The sequence below is a fragment of the Heterodontus francisci genome, chromosome 15, assembly GCF_036365525.1.
Source record: "Heterodontus francisci isolate sHetFra1 chromosome 15, sHetFra1.hap1, whole genome shotgun sequence".
NCBI lineage: Eukaryota > Metazoa > Chordata > Chondrichthyes > Heterodontiformes > Heterodontidae > Heterodontus > Heterodontus francisci.
The window spans coordinates 88,904,648-88,922,543 of NC_090385.1; the positions used below are offsets into that span (position 1 = coordinate 88,904,648).

Consider the following 17,896-nt stretch of genomic DNA (forward strand, 5'->3'; position numbering starts at 1 on the left):
TTTTCATTGGGGTCGGAATTTAATTTCCTGTAACATGTATTTTATTATTTCAAACTTAACATATTCTAAGGATATAAAATTATTTTCATGGAAGCTGCAGACTCTAACATTGGTCTTAGTTGAAATATCCTAGGCAGTGAAAATCAGTTATTATAACATGCTGACTAAGCAGTCCTTAGACCTCACCAGAAATCCTTTATCCAGGTTGCAATAAATTTCAAATACAACTAGAAATATTTCTCTTGTCTATTTATTACTGCATGAATTTGCACATCTAATATTTAGTAGTAGGTCAAAGGATGATTGTCCTGATCTAAGCAAAAGACCTACTGTAAGAATAGATCTGCCATCATAAATTAGTCTTGTATATTAATTTCAAACAATAGCACATGGTGAAAGTATGGGAAATATAGCATCTTTACAGAGGTTTCCTAGGGTGCTTTTATAATTAACCCAAGATGTAGAAGTTTATCAAGTGAAATCTTGACCTTTGAGTGGCCAGGAGTAACAACAATTTAAACCATTCTGCTGACCTGTTTAAAACACTGGTGCCAGTGGTACTGCCCCTAAGATTCAAAAAGCAGCACTAGTGATACAAATAGGCTTATTTATGCTCCAGACCTCTGTACTTTGCTGAAGATGGAGACTAAAGCTAAGTCTCTTTCCCTGTAGAGTCCTCATAGAAAGGAAGCTTGTTCATGTGCTAGGATCCTTCCAATAAGTTCATCTCTACCATTCTTCAGAGATGGACATGCTTCTTTGCATTTTATGTAGTTCCATTAAAATCATTATTAATATTCATTATTAATTGGTTTCTGTGGTTTAAAGAGGGAACTGCAAAACATGCAAGGGAAACAGTTGCGTATACAGTGCATGAGAGGGGACGAGGACCAGGCAGGGCCATGTTAGCACAAATGGTCAAAATCCTGGGTGACTGCATCTTGTTATGCACGCTGGACTTTGTAACATGAGTATTTTTTTAAAATTGCGATTTTTATAAGTTTAAGATGGAGTTCGGAAGGTCAGGTGACCTGACATCCACTCTGCTAATGGACATGAAAGATCAAAGTCTTTTTTGGAGGAAAAAAAGAGACTGCAGGGGTAACACCTGAAGAACGATGGGTTTCGCCCTCCCAAACCTCCAGGTCGTAAACAAGAGGGTCATTGATTTTGAAGATGCAGATATGCCAAGCAGCTGTTAACAGCTGGGAACAATGGAAGGTCCAGGTGGCTCTGTGAAACCAGACTTCTGGATTTTGCATGTTGGAACAGGGCAGTAAGTCATTGACTTTTGAGTCCATATAAATTTAACAGATTTCCAGAAGGCAGATAGGCTGTAATAAGGGAACCCAGCAGTTGCAGCTACAGAACAGACTATAAGGAAGACGAGCAGCGGTGGCAGCCTCGAGAGGGGGAACAGCTGTTCTCAGAAGCCTGATACAATGAAAGGCTACAAAGCCTTGAACCTGGTTTGAAAGTTGAAGCTTGCGGAGAAGTAGAAGACCAACAGGATCATTAGGAATTGCCTTTTTCCATGTATATCCAGATTTGAAATGCTTGGAGAAGTGAGCGAAGAAGATATTGGTTTTTGAAAAGGTCTGGGAGATCCAACCCATTGCTACTGGGAGGAGTTTGGGATGTTATACGCAAAGGATTTTGCCATCAAAAAGGACTGTGTAGCATATAAGTTGGTGTGAGATTTTCAAGTATTTTAATAAGTAAAGAACATACCTTTCTTTGTAATCTGGGGTATCAGCTACTTACAAAGTTCTGTCATGCTAGGCCCCCGCCTGCCAAGAATGAGGCACATTAATTTTGTTATGAACATTGATTTTAAACTGTTACTGGAGTGAGGAGAGGACTTGTTAAACAGATCAGCCATGGCTGGAAAAGATATTTGCATATTAACAGACGGTGTTTGGAAGGACAAAGCAGTCATTCCCTGACATTCAACCCACAATGGACTTCTGATCGCCAAGAAGGTTGGAGAGCTCGCATTCCAGGTTGACTGCTAAGATGGCCGTATACACACACAGACATGGTCAAACCAGCTAGTCACATGACTAACCTGGGCAACCTGAGTTTTTTGAATTTGTACAAACAAAGACTGTTTGCTCCTGGACTGAGAAGATCTCTCTCCTGTCTGCTCCCATCTCTTTCTCTCAAGCCTCTGAATCCACTGAAGACACATGAACCCCAAGAGAGAAAAGTTTCCTTCAGCGAACAAGGTTTAAGAATAATACTGGGCACCAACGAAAAGCAAGATCTACCTACAATCAAGGGCTCGATACTGAGCTCGAAGAACCGTAAAACAAAAAGCCTCTTCTCTTTTCTGTCTCTACTTGCATGTGTGTATCGCATATGCATGCTAGCCTGGGCGCGTCGTGTATCCGTAGGCGTTAACCGAATTAGAATTTTAAGTTTAATAAATTTCAACTTTTTTTCTTTAAACCTAAGAAAGCCTGTTTGTGCTGGTTTCTTTGCCTTATAATTAGAAAGCGGTGAATAAGGATTCACCAAGGGGGAGCTAAAAACAGTGTGTTTAAAATTAAACCCTGTTACACTAAGACCAGGTGAAGGCTGAGAGGGACCCCAAGACACCTTTCTCACCTGGTCGTAACCGTCCTAATTTAGTTAATGGGGATTTCTTTTAGTTTAATTATTATAAGAAGTCTTAAAACGTAAAATCTTGTTGTGTAATTCTTTAAATTAGTCAAAGGGTTTATATCTCGTATTTTAACGTTAACGGTCTCACTGAGGTTGTAAAAATCTTTTGTCATTTTCCTTGTTGGCTTCTATGTCCTATGGTATGTGCAGGCTTCTCCCAGTTGAATAATGTAGACACAACAAAGCAAGTCATCCGACTTTTCTTAGTTTGCAGCTGAAAATTTAGCTGAGAACTGGTTACAGCTATTTAGACTGATGTAGTTGGGAGAAAATTGTGTTCGTTGCTGTACACTTCAAATATCAGCACTTGCCATCGATGTGAATTAGATGAAAGTGCTTTAAGTCTATCAGCATTTGAAAAATATATTCATTTTAGTCACTCCATACCAGCTACCTTTCTTGATTACAGTATTTTCTTAAGTTTCCCTAGTGTGTGCTAATCAGTACCTTAGAAAATATGCATGTAAATGTGACCAGTCTAGTGTTAACAGGTGTATCTTTGGAGATGTTTTGGCACTGTGCACTTTCGCCTGCAGAAAATTCTGAGTGTTTCTGGTTTACAGGGAAGAAATTAAAGAGGAATCGGAGGAGGAGGAGGAGGAGGTGGTGGAGGATGATGGTATTGAGTCGGAAGAGTCATTAGGACAGAAGGAAGAGCCCTGTGATTCAAAATCTCAAAAAATGTTCGAAATGTCTGAAGAGAAACGTGCCAAACTGCGAGAAATTGAGGTAAGTGCAGAACCTTGCTTGTGCTAAGGCTCGGGTGTGCTTTAATAGATTTTTTTTTTTTGCAGCAAATCAATAAAAAATGTCATTTGAAAATGTGCAGATGATCTGAAGAATCAGTTTAGTAATGGCAGTACTTTGTCATCGTGGTTTCTAAAAGCAAACTTTTGTATAGTTGTGGAATGATGGTTGGAGAGATGGAAAGACTGTGAAGGTGCCTAAATATACAACCTCATATTTCAGTAGTTAAAGGCACCAATATTCTGAATTGTCAAATAGTTAACTGTTGCAGAGTAGATAACTTGCTTTGAAGTGAGCCATTAATTGTTTACTGTTCTGAACTGCCTGTTGTAGGTAGTCCAGTATTGAAATACCTTCTGTTGTTAACAGCACTATTTAAGCGACACCGTTATGTGTACTTTTGGTGGCATGGCAACGAAAGACAACTTCTGAATAAATTAGGAATAGGAGACTATGTTATTAATTTTGTTATCCATCTTCGCTGCTTGCTGTCTCCCATTCATACTACCATGTGTGTGTGTCTGTAATACAACATTTGTTCCCTCTTACTCAGACAGTGAGCAACTTGGAAGATGCTACTGTAAGGCAAGCTCTTCACCTACTGTGAACTGGCCCTTAGGTCTGCCTCCTAAGTGCATCTTGAAATGTATCTCGCTGTAAGAGCAGTAGGGAGGAACAGTATGTTATTGGGTGACCAAATGAAGCAGACTTGCCAGCAGATTTGGTGGTGGTGGAGGAGAGGAGTAAGGGGGAATGGATTTGTTTGAATGTCTCACACTACAGCTGTCTGCCAACACCATGCTAATGTAAGACTTATTGACCATGTTTGAACCAGGTGCTCTGGATAATGTATCCTGCTTGATTATATTTTTATTGGGAATTACATTGATGCTGGAGTGTAAAAAAATTGGAATATTACAACAATTTTTCACAGTTTGATTGCACCCAGTTGAGAATATTGAATTGAGAACATCAGAAACAGAATAAATAGGAGCTGAAGTAGGCCATTTGATCCTTTGAACCTGCTCCACCATTCAGTAAGATCATAGCTGATGTACATCAACTCCAGCTGCCTGGACTATCCCCATATCACTTAATTCCCTTAGTATCCAAAAATCAATTGATCTGTCTTGAATTTGTTGCACCTGCCTGAAGGGGGGCGGGGGGGGGAGGTGGAAGGTGATGTCATATTTGAGACAAAAGAAAAACAGGAAAGACCCTGTGTTGGTTGAAGTAGCATAAAGAAGTGATCTTTGATTTAATACGCAATAGTGCAATCGCTCATGCAAGTACAAATGCATTAAGCAACTAATCAAATACAATAATACAAATTCATTTCAGTGTTATAATTTTATGTCTCTCTAACAAGTTGAATAATCCAAGCTGCAATAGCTTCACATAATCTAATGATTATAAACCTTCTCTTGATACCAAAATCATAATCATGGCTTATTCAACTTGAAGACTACCCCCAACAGATCATAAGGATTAAACTGTAATAAACAAAGCACTAGACAAGTATACCAGTATTGAACTAAACCTTAACTGCATGTGTTATGGCTATCCTAGTCATTGGCAATAATAAAATCATAACTTGGTTCAATGCATGGAGTAATACCAGCTTTTCTAAGTAAAGTCAGTGTGAATCATAAGATAATAACTGTTCAGGACAGCTTAAACATAGTCAGACGTGTATCTTGAGTAAGCATCTGTCATTGCTTGGTTATGCTATACAACAAATAGACTTTTCTACAAATGACAACTTATATTTTGCTAAAATACTAATTTCCACAGTGATCCCTTTGGGTGCACAAAACTATATGATATCCATCTAGCTAGAAACACTTGTTACACAATACATCCTCTCTACACTCTTCCATTGCCTAGAATCTATGCTGATCCCTTACACAATTTCTTATTTGTAACTCCCAAACACCATCTACTGTACCATTCCAATATCGCTAATAATCCTCTTGCTATCACAAAAAGGATGTGCTGTAACAACATAAGAGTATTTAACAACAATTTATGAATAAAAATGTCATCTTACCTGATAGAAAAGAAAAATAGGAGCGTGTTTGTGTAGATTGAAGTAGCATAAAGAAGTGATAAAGTTGCTACTTCAAGCACATTATGTCCCTCTTGGGCAGACTGGTCCATTGTCTCTATGGGAGTGTTTGGTTGTGAATTGACTTTTTTAAGAGAAAAAGCTAGCAGAAGGTGTATTTGCAACCAATTACATATTGAAAACAGAATTTTGAATAAACAAAGTAATATATAAATAAAAATAAAAGGTAAGGGGTGATTTCTTGGGGGCCTCACAAATATACTCAACAACTGAGCATCCAAAGCTCTCTGGGGTAGAGAATTCCAAAGATTCATAACCTTTGAGTGAAGAAATTTCTCCTCATCTTAGTCCTAAATGGCTAACTTTATCTTCTGAGACTGTAACTCTTCGTTCCAGGATTTCCAGCCAAGCGAAACACCCTCCCAGCTTCTCCCCTATCAATCCCCTTAAGAATTTTATATTTTTTGATGCGATCACTTCTCATTCTTCTAAGTTCTAGGAAATATAGGCCTAGTCTACTCAATCTCTTCTCATAGGACAATCATCTCATCCCAGGAATCAGTCCAGTGAACTTTTGTTGCACTCCCTATAAGGCAAGTATATCCTTCCTTGGGTAAGGAGACCAAAATTGTACACAGTACTCCAGATGTGGTCTCACCAAGGCCCTATGTAATTGTAGTAACATTTCTGTACTCTTCTATTTCAATCCTTTTGTAATAAAGGCTAACACACCATTTACTTTCCCAATGTTTGCTGTATCTGGATGCTAACTTACTGTGATTCTTATACAAGGACACCCAGGTCCCTCTGAATACTAACATTTCCCAGTGTCTCTCCATTTAAAAAATGTTCTTCTTTTTCCATAAAGATACTTGTTTCCATCTTTTTTTTTTAATGACAACTTCGTTTTAAATTGATAGATTTTCATCTCTCTTTTGTTAGCTAAAAGTAATGAAATTTCAAGATGAATTGGAATCGGGTAAAAGGACTAAGAAATCGGGAATGACTTTTCAACAACAGGTTGAGCATTATAGAAGTAAACTATTACAAAAGGTAAGATAGTTAACTGTAGTTGGCTGGTTTCCTGAGGTTGAACACAGAATCAACAACTGGCTTTCTGCACAGTATATCAATTGTAACGTCATAAAGGTATGAGAAACTGTAAATGTATAAAGGATAGAGGGTAGAGACAAAGTATCAAAGCAGTAGTTCCTGCAATATCGTATTTTTTCATATCCGAGAATTGCATGATTGTATTAATATAAAATTTGGTAACTTGAAAAGAAAATTTTATTCCAAGTCAAAGTTTACATTTTATATATAGGCTAAATATTTGCATAAGCTTGAGGCTAAAATGAGCTTTTTTTCTGTATAGGAAAAGGAAAAAGACCAGGATAAAGAACAAGAGAAAGAAGTTGGGGATCCTGAGAGAATAAAAGATACAAGCAAAGAGAAAGATAAAAAGGAAAAAGATAGAACTGAAGAACGGAGCAAAGACAGAGACAGGGATAAAGTCAAGAGCAAAGATAAAGACAAGAATAAGGTGAAGAACAAAGAAAAAGAGCGCAGTAAAGATCGAGCACGGACTAAAGAGAAGCACAAGGAAAAAGGGAATTCCTCGTCTCCCTCCAGGTGAGCAAATATATGAAGTAGTAAAGTGGAAAAAGCCCCCGGACTTTTGGTGATGTCTGAAACTCAACTAAAATTGGTATCATTCACTTTCCACCAAATTTCACCTGATCCCCAGAATCCTGCAACTGAGTTCTGCTATGGCTCTTTTATTTACACAGCCCAATTTTTCGCACGCTAGTTTAGCGAAATAATCAAGTTCTGTGGCACTGTTACATTTTGTCCCTAGAACCATAGAAAAGTTACGGCACAGAAGGAGGCCATTCAGCCCTTCATGTCTGCGCCAGCTGAAAAAATTAGCCGCCCACTCGAATCCCACCTTCCAGCACCTGGTCTGTAGCCTTGCAGGTTACAGCACTTCAGGTGCAGGTCCAGGTACCTTTTAAATGAGTTGAGGATTTCTGCTTCCACCACCTTTCCTGGCAGTGAATTCCAGGCACCCACCACCCTCTGGGTGAAAAGTCTTTCCTCATGTCCCCTCTAATCCTTCTCCCTATCACTTTAAATCTGTGCCCCTTGGTAATTGACCTTTCTGCTAGGGGAAACCGGTCCTTCCTGCCTACTCTATCTAGGAGCAAGTTGCATGAAAAAGCTGTACTTTTAGCCCTATTTCTCAAACAGTTGTTTAGTTGCTGCCTTGAATTTTCACTCAATCTGGATTTTAATTCTTATGATTTTAGTATGTCAGGGTGCGGACATCTCAATTTTCTTATTATGAGCCCGTGGAGATTACCAACAAACTAAAAAAAATTGAATCCATCGACTGACACCAATTTAGGAAACAAAAGCCAAACGGACAAGATTTCACTTCTTTAAATTTTAGTTTAACACTCAAAGCAAAACCAATATAAATTAAACATGAACTAGCAGTTAAATCATGATCAATAGATATATGTGTATGTAGCATAAAGATTAAAAGTTAACTCGCAGATGTAACAGAGATGGGTCTCCTGAGTTCTCATAAGTTTTGGGCAGAATTGGCTCTCCTTTGTCTCAGTTTAAGATGCAACTTCAAATCAGGACTTCCAGTGATTGATAACCACAGCACACATCCGTCATTGTGTAACTATTCTGTCCTGTCCCTATAGATGTGAACTACACTTAAATATTGTGGGTATAACATGGACATTATCCCATTGGTGAAGCCATACATTAAGTGTAGTTCAAAACTGTTTGACTCTTAGTTTAAACCGAACAAACAAACATTTAAGTTTCTCAATAAGAGCAGGGAAGCATTAGTCCAAGATGCATCTCCATAGCTCAGAACATAATATAGAAAGAGGCTTGTTTTAATTCAAATTCATGTTAGTAGAAAAGAAAGAACTATTGAACGATATGTCTGTGACTTTGACTCCTCATCCTTCTCGACCTGTCTGCAGTCTTTGGAACAGTTGACCATGCCATTCTCCTCCATTGCTCAGCTAGGTGGGGCTGCACTTTGCTGTTTCTGTTCTTGTCTAATCGTAGCCAGAGTATCACCTCCGATGGCTTCTCTTCCCATTCCTGCACTGTTACCTCTGATATTCCCCAAGGATCTATCCGTGCCCCCTCCCATTTCTCATCTACATGCTGCCCCTTGGCTATATCATCTGAAAGCATGGCATTAGTTTTCACATGAATGCTGACGACACTCACCACGTCTCTCGACGACTCCACTGTTGCTAAATTATCAAACTGCTTATCCGACATCCACTACTGGATAAACAGAAATTTCCTCCAATTAACTATTGGGAAGACTGAAACCATTGTTGGTCCCTGCTCCAAACTCTGTTCTCTAGCTACCGAATCCATTTCCCTCCCTGGAAACAGTCTGAGATTAAGCCAATTTGTTTGCAACCTTGGTGTCACATTTGACGCCAAGATGAGCTTCCAACCTCATTTGTGCCATCACGAAGACCACCTATTTCCACCTCTAACATTGCCTGACTTCTCCCCTATCTCAGCGCATCTGCTGCTGAAACCCTCATTCATGTCTTCATTACCTCTAGACTATTCCAGAGCACTCCTGGCAGTCTCCCACATTCTACCCTCAGTAAATGTGAGGTCATTCCAAAACTCTGCTGCCAGTGTCTTAACTTGCACCAAGTCCTGTTCACCTAACACCCCTGTGCTCACTGACCTACATTGGCTGCTGGTCAAGAAAAGGATTTTAAAATTCTCATCCTTGTTTTCAAATCCCTCCATGGCGATGCCCCTCCCTTTCTCTGTAATCTCCTCCATCCACAACCCTCCAAAATATCTGCATTCCTCTAATTCTGGCCTCATGTGCATCCCTGATTTTAATCACTCCACCATTGGTGGCCGTGCCTTCAGTTGCCTAGGCCCCAAGCTCTGGAATACCCTCCCTACACCTCTCCGCCTCTTCACCTCACTTTCCTCCTTTAAGCCACTCAAAAACTACCTTTTTGACCAAGCTTTTGGCCATCTGACCTAATGCCTCCCTTTGTGGCATACTTTATTTTATAATGCTTCTGTAAAGTGCCTTGGGATGTTTTCTTGCATTAAAGGCACTATATAAATAAGTTATTAGCATACATTTCATAACCTTTGGGGAAAAAAAAGAAGTGTAGCCATGGCATGAGTGCATGTTTTAACCCAGTGTATTTGGAAATTCTTAAATGTTTGCATTGTGTTTCAGGAAAAGGCGGTGTACAAGCTCCCCAAGTCCCTCGAGAAGCATCAGATGTGAAATATCTGTGTCTCCTTGGTCTGAGAGGTCACAGCTAAAAGAAAATACCCTGTCTAGATCTCCATCCCCAGCATATAAAGATTTCCCAAGACAGAGTAGCAAACGGAAAAAAAGGTGGGTACATTTATTCATGAAGAAAATATAAAAAGATGCAATTCACAATTGGTTGGATGATTTGGCATGAAATATATAACATTTTGTTAGTATGTAGGTTAACTAGTGGAAATCTACACCAAAATAGTTTTGAACTTGATCCGTCAATATATAGGATTCTAATTTCAGGTTAAATCGTCTGTTGGAAATGTTTACGCTTGCATTTATTTATCTCAATTTCTTTGGTAGATCTTGGTCTAGATCTAAATCTCCTAAAAAGTCAAAGCATTCTCGCTCAAGTTCTCCGAAGAAATCAAGGCGATCGAGGTCACGCTCAAGGACTCCTCACCGGTCTCACAAAAAGTCAAAGAAGAACAAACGCTGACAATCCATTAGATTTGCTTTTGTGCTGTTATGTACATAAAGGATGATGCAGCATTTTTTTTGTACTTTGTTTTTGCCCCTTTGTTACTCTCTTCCATTTGTTTTATAGATGGAATAAATATTTGCTTTTGTATTTGGATAACTGCAACTCATGTTTAAAATGGGAATGTGATTCAGATCTGAAAATGATCAGTTAGAAATAATCTGTGTAACTGTTGTTCTTGCCCGTGTAAAGAATTCACCTCTGTACCCTTACCTAGTTTTGCTTTTGCTTCAATCCAAGTGTTGTGGTTTTTTATATATAACATACAGGGATGAAGAGCTGCAGGGCCAGTATTTTTGTTTTGTGACCCATATCAGCATCTCTGTTCAGTTACTGTAATTATCGCAACATTTAAATAAAGTTTTGTGGCTCCTTTCTTGATGTTGATTATTTTGTGTATTAAAGATCAGCTTTTACACCCTAAATGGATTCATATAGTTTTATCACAGTGAGTGTTTGCTTTTCCTGGCCATGTTTTTGTAATGGTGTGGGTTCATGTCACCACCTATGACCAAAATGAGAGCAGGTAACCTTGTCCGTTGATTCTGCTGGGGACCTCCATTCTACTTTTCCCTCTTTATAGCAGCACAACTACAATGGGCAGCTTTGAATTAGAAATTGAACTGATGTTCTCCGATTGTAATCTACCACTGTGATAATACAGAAGCCCTTAATTGCATCGAATTTTTCAACTTCAGAATTATGTTATAATTATGTAAATGCACTATGTAAACATTCTGACTTTTCAGATATGCCATCTTTTCACTGCTTGTTAGGACATCTGTTTTATGTACCTCAAACAAGTATAAGTACAAGTGTATTAAGCTGAATTACCACAGTGAGAAATGTTACAATATTTACTTTCTCTGTTAACTCCTCGCTACAGAATTTTAAGATTGTTGGCCTGGTAACAGTCATTATAAGTAGAATTCAATCTGGTGCAACATCAGATCTGCTCCTTTGCAGCCATACCTGAACCCATTGGCAGCTCTTAGCCTGTACTAAAAATTATTTTCCTGTTTAATTTTCTGTGTCTATAGTTCCAAGTAACATTTTTTGAGGGAAAAGTTAATTTATGCATCCTTAGTGTTGCAAAATAGTAGGTAACTTTACAAATTCTCTTCCAGCAGTAGCCCAATTCTTTCTGCTTTTGGCCACTTTAATGTAAATTATATTCTGTCTCAATATAGATTCTTCATTCAGATTTGGTACATTCTTGGATTGAATCTCCTGTTAGAAAGTAGAGACGCTTAGAGAGGCCAGGCCAGTAATCGAGTCCAACCAGTGCTGGATAGTTGTGTAAGGTTACCTGCAGTCAATTTGAATCCTAGTTTGCAACCATATTAGAGGAGTGTTACTGATTTATAAAACATCCAGATGCAAGTATGAATGGGGTAGCAGCACCAGAATATCATCCCTTTGAGTTCAGCAACCTTGGATGTCATGTTCTCCCCTACTGATATTTGTGACTTTCTACAAAGATTGTACCTTAGTTCATTCATTGGTAATAGTTTACTTGGCACATGAGGTAAAGGTTGAACATGACAGCTAATTCCTCTGCCCCTCCTGGGTTAACGCTAGTCAAAATTTCTAACTACAAAATTATATTTCTGAAGTCAGTAAATGAAATTCTGAAGTTTATTTTTATTTCAACTTCTGTAAGTCAGTGAAAATTGATTTCTGGTTTACGAACATACAAAGCTGGAATTCTTTAGAACAGTTCTTTTTCAGATGGCATTGAGAACTAATTTAGTAGGCTTTCTTCAAAGACGGGACGAGATGAATTGACACAGTGGACCTCCTAGGGTCTTTGAGATGCTGGAAAGCGAGCTGGGTTGTGGTCTTCACTTCTTCAGCAGCAGGCCAACTTTATCAGCCGCTCACTTGCAGAAGGTAAAAGACCCACTGACTCCACAACCAAAAGCTAGTGAGTTTGCTGCCTCTCAGGTGTGTGCTGCTGCTGGGCTTGTCCAATCAAGAAGAGGTGCTGACTACCTACGTTTTCTGTTACCCTGTTCCAGTTTTAATAAGCCATGTGACAACCAGTATGCGTTGTTGTCAAACTAGTTCTTTCAGTGCCTTTTGATGACCCTCTTGGGAAAAAAAACACTGGTCCAACATTTATTCAGTTTGACTGAATTCTTCAAAAAATATTTTAACAAGAAAAGCAATCACTTCCATAACAATGCTAACCTTTTGCGATTCATGCACGAGGACACCCAGATCCCTCTGCATCCCCGAGCTCTGCAATATCTTACCAATTAGGTAATATGCTTTTTTATTCTTCCTGCCAAAATAGACAATTTGGAATGATTCTATTTGATTTTTTGCCCATACTATCTCTGCTACTGACAGCTTGTCTTTGTTAAGCAGCCGTCAGTCTCGACTCCAGATATGTGCACTTTGCTGATTACCAATTGCCCTGAAATTTCTCCCAACGTTTCAAAACTTCCAGAGACATACCTACTCCAGGTTAATTAGCAAGACATACTATGAACCATAAATTCACAGGCTGAAGACCATGATGAAGGAACATGTTCACCAAATGCTTCATGTTCATGAACCTGAGATGCTAGCTCAGCAAAGGGAGAGATTAATTCCTCAACTTCTGGTTTATTCAACAGAATTAGCTGTGTTTGGAAACAGAGCTCCTTCTCCTTCTTTGAGATCTCATGAAGCAAGGATAAAGTCCTGTGCCTTCATAATTTTGGAGCCTGGTTGCACTTTCCTTTGACAGACGATGATTCACAATTTGCAGTGTAGCGTAGATGTTGCTGGCTACACTTGTTATTCTTTAGCTACTGATTGCAGACCTATAGTTCAATAAATTTGCAGGATAGAATTACTTGTCCTTTGTTCTGATATATGTACACACAAGAGACGTGGTTGAATGCATGTTTATTAAACATGGAAGCAGCCTAACTGGATGCTTTATAGATAGATCATTCCATGTCTTTATTCTTTAAAGGGAAAGCCCTACCCGGCACACAAAACCAACCTCTGCCTCTTTCAGCCTTGAGGTATTAAGTAAACCTTGCATTTGTTAGAATTCAGTGACACATAAAAGCTTGGATTTCGCAATCTGCGACAAAGTGACAGTGCTGGTCTTGAAGAAAGCAGTGTGTCAACTCTGCTGTGGATTTCACCTTTCTCAATTTTTGTTTCATTCTGGCACCAGTTAAAGTGCAACTCTGGCATCCAGCAACAGTGATATCATCAAGCAGGCTAAACAGCTAATCACATTTAAGAATTCTCATGGACAGCAAACCAGGAGGTAAGGAGCAGGTTTTATCATTCACTTTATATAATTTTACAGAACAAAGTGACTCCTGACAACGCAGAGCAATCGCTGATGTCATCAGTGCATGTGAACATTTGCCAACTTGCCAGTATGAATGCGCGTAACGTCACCACGCAATGATGTCCTCACCCGTCAATAGCTGCCTCCATTCCTCTGAACAGTACCCTGCTCCCTCCCACCATCCCTGCTTCAATCACCACTTCCCGCCCCCTCGGCCACTTGTTCCAGGCCTCGCCGCTGCCTTCCCTCAGCCACTCGCTCCTGCCCTCGCCACTTCCCCCCACCTAACCGCTTCCCTCCATCAGCCATTCAATCCGGGCCTCCACGCTCCCCCACCCCCGTCCCTTCAGCCACTTGCTCCAGGCCTCGCCGCTTCCCCGCAGCCCCCTCCCCCCGGCAGAGCTTGTCTGCTTGCTCCTGGCTGCGCCGCCCAAATTTCAGTGGATGAGGCTGCATTTGCACATGTGCTAGTACGCCGCCACCTAGTGGTTGTGTTGTCAGCAAAGGCTGCCTTGACAGAAAGCAAAATAAGGAATGGGGCAGACACATGGGGTTAAGATCGAAGCTGAAAATTGCAAACTTCAAAAAAAATTTAAGCAAAGAATTGTTATCACAGAATGGAGAAATTTGTCATTCCACATATATGATGTTACTTTTTCAGGGCCAGAGATGTTTTGCTGTACTCTGGTTATTGTAGTTCCACAGGAGTAGGTTCAAGATAATCGCCATGAAGCATCCTTTCCACATACAGAATTTTTTCACAGTAACTGGAAATTGCAGCAATAAGACTTGGGTGAAATTTCTGACTATTGATACTGAAGCAAAACTTAAAGCTTTAGGCCACAGATAGAAGGTAGGCCTGGCTGGGGGAAACCTTCGCTGGTATTTCTACACATGGTTAAGTTTGCATAGAACTACATTTTTGATGTGATAGTCACTTAAATATTAATTTTAGCTATTTACTGCAAGAACAATTGAATAGATTATTTGTGATTTAATTGTTTCTTGTTTTCCTCCTTGCTGGTTGTTTTATTGAATGATACTGCTTATTAGTTTTCATAGCTCCCTACTGCTTGTTCATAGGTTCTGCAGTTGCTCAGTAAAATTTCTGATTTTTTGGTATTGCTCAGTTAAGAGTGACTTGTTTTGAAGGATGATGTTGGAGCCAGTCATGACACACTTTCCATTTCAAAGAGTGATAGAGACACATGCCAGATACCCAAAACCCCATGCCTGTGGAAATCATTGCAGAATTTCCTATGTACCATTATTCTCCCTTCCTAATGAAAACTTTTCCCTGTTATAATTGTGTTGGAATCATTGTCTGGTATTCAGATTTGAAATGGTGTCAGATGATGCTGATTTTCTAATGTCCATAGATGTGCAGTCCTGTAACCCCTATGACTTTTAAAGCATGCACACTTCACCTACAGCTAAAAATATGCTGAAAATGTTATGATCATCTACTCCATGGTTTGTATTAATATTTTAGAGGTCACTTTTAGTTTTGGGGAAATTAAATGTATAGCTGCAGGATAATTGAAATTCCAGAATTCAAAAAGGTTGCAGGACCACCCAAGAGATTTTATTTCAAACAACTTTCCATGTGTACTTACAGAGACAGAGTTAGAGAGGTGAGAACCATAAAACAGCAAGTGAGCTTGTTTAGTTGGGGAACTGCAGCCAGTACGTCTGAAAGGATTTGCCCTGTCATTGTATAAATTACTCATGTGGGTATCCAAAATCTAAGGGATGTTTTGAAGTTGGAGTTAATTGGTTTAAATTTCTATCTGGGACATCCCACATGTCCCAGATGATGCAGGGAGATGCCTTTCGGTCAGGTGTTTTATCTTTGTGCCGGCTCACAGAAAGGCAGTTGGCTTTGGGAACAAAAGGACTCAGGAGCAAAGAGACCATCAGGAACCAGGGATGTTTCTAGAAACATAGAAAATTGGAGCAAAAGTAGGCCATTCGGCCCTTTGGGCCTGCTCCGCCATTCAAAAAAGATCATGGCTGATCGTCTAATTCAGTACCTTGTTCCCACTTTCTCCCCATATCCCTTGATTCCTTTGGCATTAAGAAATATACCTATCTCCATCTTGAATATATTTAATGACTTGGCCTCCATTGCCTTCTGCAACAGAGAATTCCACAGGTTCACCAACCTCTGAGTGAAGAAATTTCTCCTCATCTCGGTTCTAATTGGCATACCCCGTATCCTGAGACTGTGACCCCTGGTTCTGGACTCCCCAGCCATCGGGAACATCCTCCCTGCATCTAGCCTGTCTAGTCCTGTTAGAATTTTATAAGTTTCTATGAGATCCCCTCTCATTCTTCTAACCTCTAGTGAATATAGGCCCAGTCAACCCCATCTCTCCTCATACGTCAATCCTGTCATCCCAGGAATCAGCCTAGTAAATCTTCTTTGCACTCCTTCCATGGCAAGAACATCCTTCCTCAGATAAGGAGACCAAAACTGCACACAATACTCAGGATATGGTCTCATCAAGGCCCTCTACAACTGCAATAAGACATCCTTGATCTTGTACTCAAATCTTCTTGCAATGAAGGCCAACATATCATTCGCCTTCCTAACTGCTTGCTGCACCTGAATGCTTGCTTTCAGCGACTGGTGTACAAGGACACCCAGATCTCATTTCACCTCCCCCTTTCCCAATCTATCACCATTCAGATAATAATATGCCTTTCTGTTTTTACAACCAAAGTGGATAACCTCACATTTATCCACATTATACTGCATCTGCCATGCATTTGCCCACTCACCCAACTTGTCCAAATCACATTGGAGCCTCTTTGCATCCTCCTCACAGCTCACATTTCCCCCCAGCTTTGTGTCGTCTGCAAACTTGGAAATGTTACATTTAGTTCCCTCACCCAAGTCATTGATATATATTGTGAATAGCTGGGGCCCAAGCATTAATCCCTGAAGTACCCCACTAGCCACTAGCTGCCACCTGGAAAAAGACCCGTTTATTCCTATTCTCTGTTTCCTGTCTGTCAACCAATTCTCAATCCATGCCAGTATATTACCTCCAATCCCATGTGCTTTAATTCTGCACATTAATCTTTTATGTGGGACCTTATCAAAAGCCTTCTGAAAATCCAATACACCACATCCACTAGTTCTCCCTTATCTATTCTATTAGTTACATTCTCAAAAATCTCCAGTAGATTTGTTAAGCATGATTTCCCTTTTGTAAACCCAAGATGACTTTGTCCAATCCCGTTTATGCTTTCCAGGTGTTCTGCTATCACATCCTTTATAATAGACTCTAGCATTTTCCCCACTACTGATGTAAAGTTAACTGGTCTGTAATTCCCTGTTTTATCTCTCCCTCCTTTTTTACATAGTGGGGTTACATTTGCCACCCTCCAATCTGTAGGAACTACTCCAGAGTCTATAGAATTTTGGAAGATGACCACCAATGCATCCACTTCCTTTAATACTCTGGGGCGTAGATTATCAAGCCCTGGGGATTTGTCAGCCTTTAACCCCATTAATTTCCCTAGCACTTTTTTTTACTAATACTGATTTCCTTCAGTTTCTCCCTCTCATTAGACCCTTGGTTCCCTAACATTTCTGGGAGGTTATTTGTGTCCTCCTTTGTGAAGACAGAACCAAAGTTTGTGTTCAATTGTTCTGCCATTTCTTTGTTCCCCATTATAATTTCCCTCGTTTCTGACTGTAAGGGACCTACATTTGCCTTCACTAATCTTTTTCTCTTCACATATTTATAGAAGCTTTTACAATCAGTTTTTATGTTCCCGGCATGTTTACTCTCATACTCTATTTTCCCCTGCTTAATCAGCTTCTTTGTCTTCCTTTGCTGAATTCTAAACTGCTCTCAATCCTCAGACTTGCTGCTTTTTCTGGCAATTTTATATGCCTCCTCTTTGGATCTAATGCTATCCTTAATTTCTTTTGTGAGCCACGGTTGAGCAACCTGTCCAGTTTTATTTTTGCGCCAGACAGGAATGAATAATTGTTGCAATTCATGCACACGTTCTTTAAATATTATCCATTGCCTATCCACCATCAACTCTTTTAGTAAAGTTCCCCAATCTACCATAGCCAACTTGTACCTCATACCTTCGTAGTTTCCTTTATTTAGATTCAGGATCCTAGTTTCGGATTCAACTACTTCACTCTCCATCTTAATGAAGAATTCTATCATGTTATGGTCACTCCTCCTCAAGGGACTTCGCACAACAAGATTGTTAATTAATCCTTTCTCATTGCACAATACCCAGTCT

At 39.7% G+C, this 17,896-nt stretch overlaps 1 protein-coding gene across 7 annotated transcripts in view; it reads left to right on the forward strand.

Annotated features, from left to right (window-relative positions):
• The window catches only part of LOC137377770 (U2 snRNP-associated SURP motif-containing protein-like), an 81,989-nt gene extending 71,294 nt beyond the window's left edge, over positions 1-10,695 (forward strand). For 6 of the 7 annotated variants that reach the window (XM_068047798.1, XM_068047797.1, XM_068047800.1 and 3 more), the window contains 5 exons: positions 3,231-3,396; positions 6,425-6,535; positions 6,858-7,114; positions 9,750-9,914; positions 10,143-10,695. In XM_068047798.1, coding sequence (XP_067903899.1) covers positions 3,231-3,396; positions 6,425-6,535; positions 6,858-7,114; positions 9,750-9,914; positions 10,143-10,278 — 835 coding nt within the window. In that variant the 3' untranslated portion in view covers positions 10,279-10,695. The remainder of the gene's footprint in view (positions 1-3,230; positions 3,397-6,424; positions 6,536-6,857; positions 7,115-9,749; positions 9,915-10,142) is intronic. The other variant, XM_068047799.1, reaches the window with a different exon arrangement.
• The last annotated feature ends 7,201 nt before the right edge of the window (positions 10,696-17,896 follow it).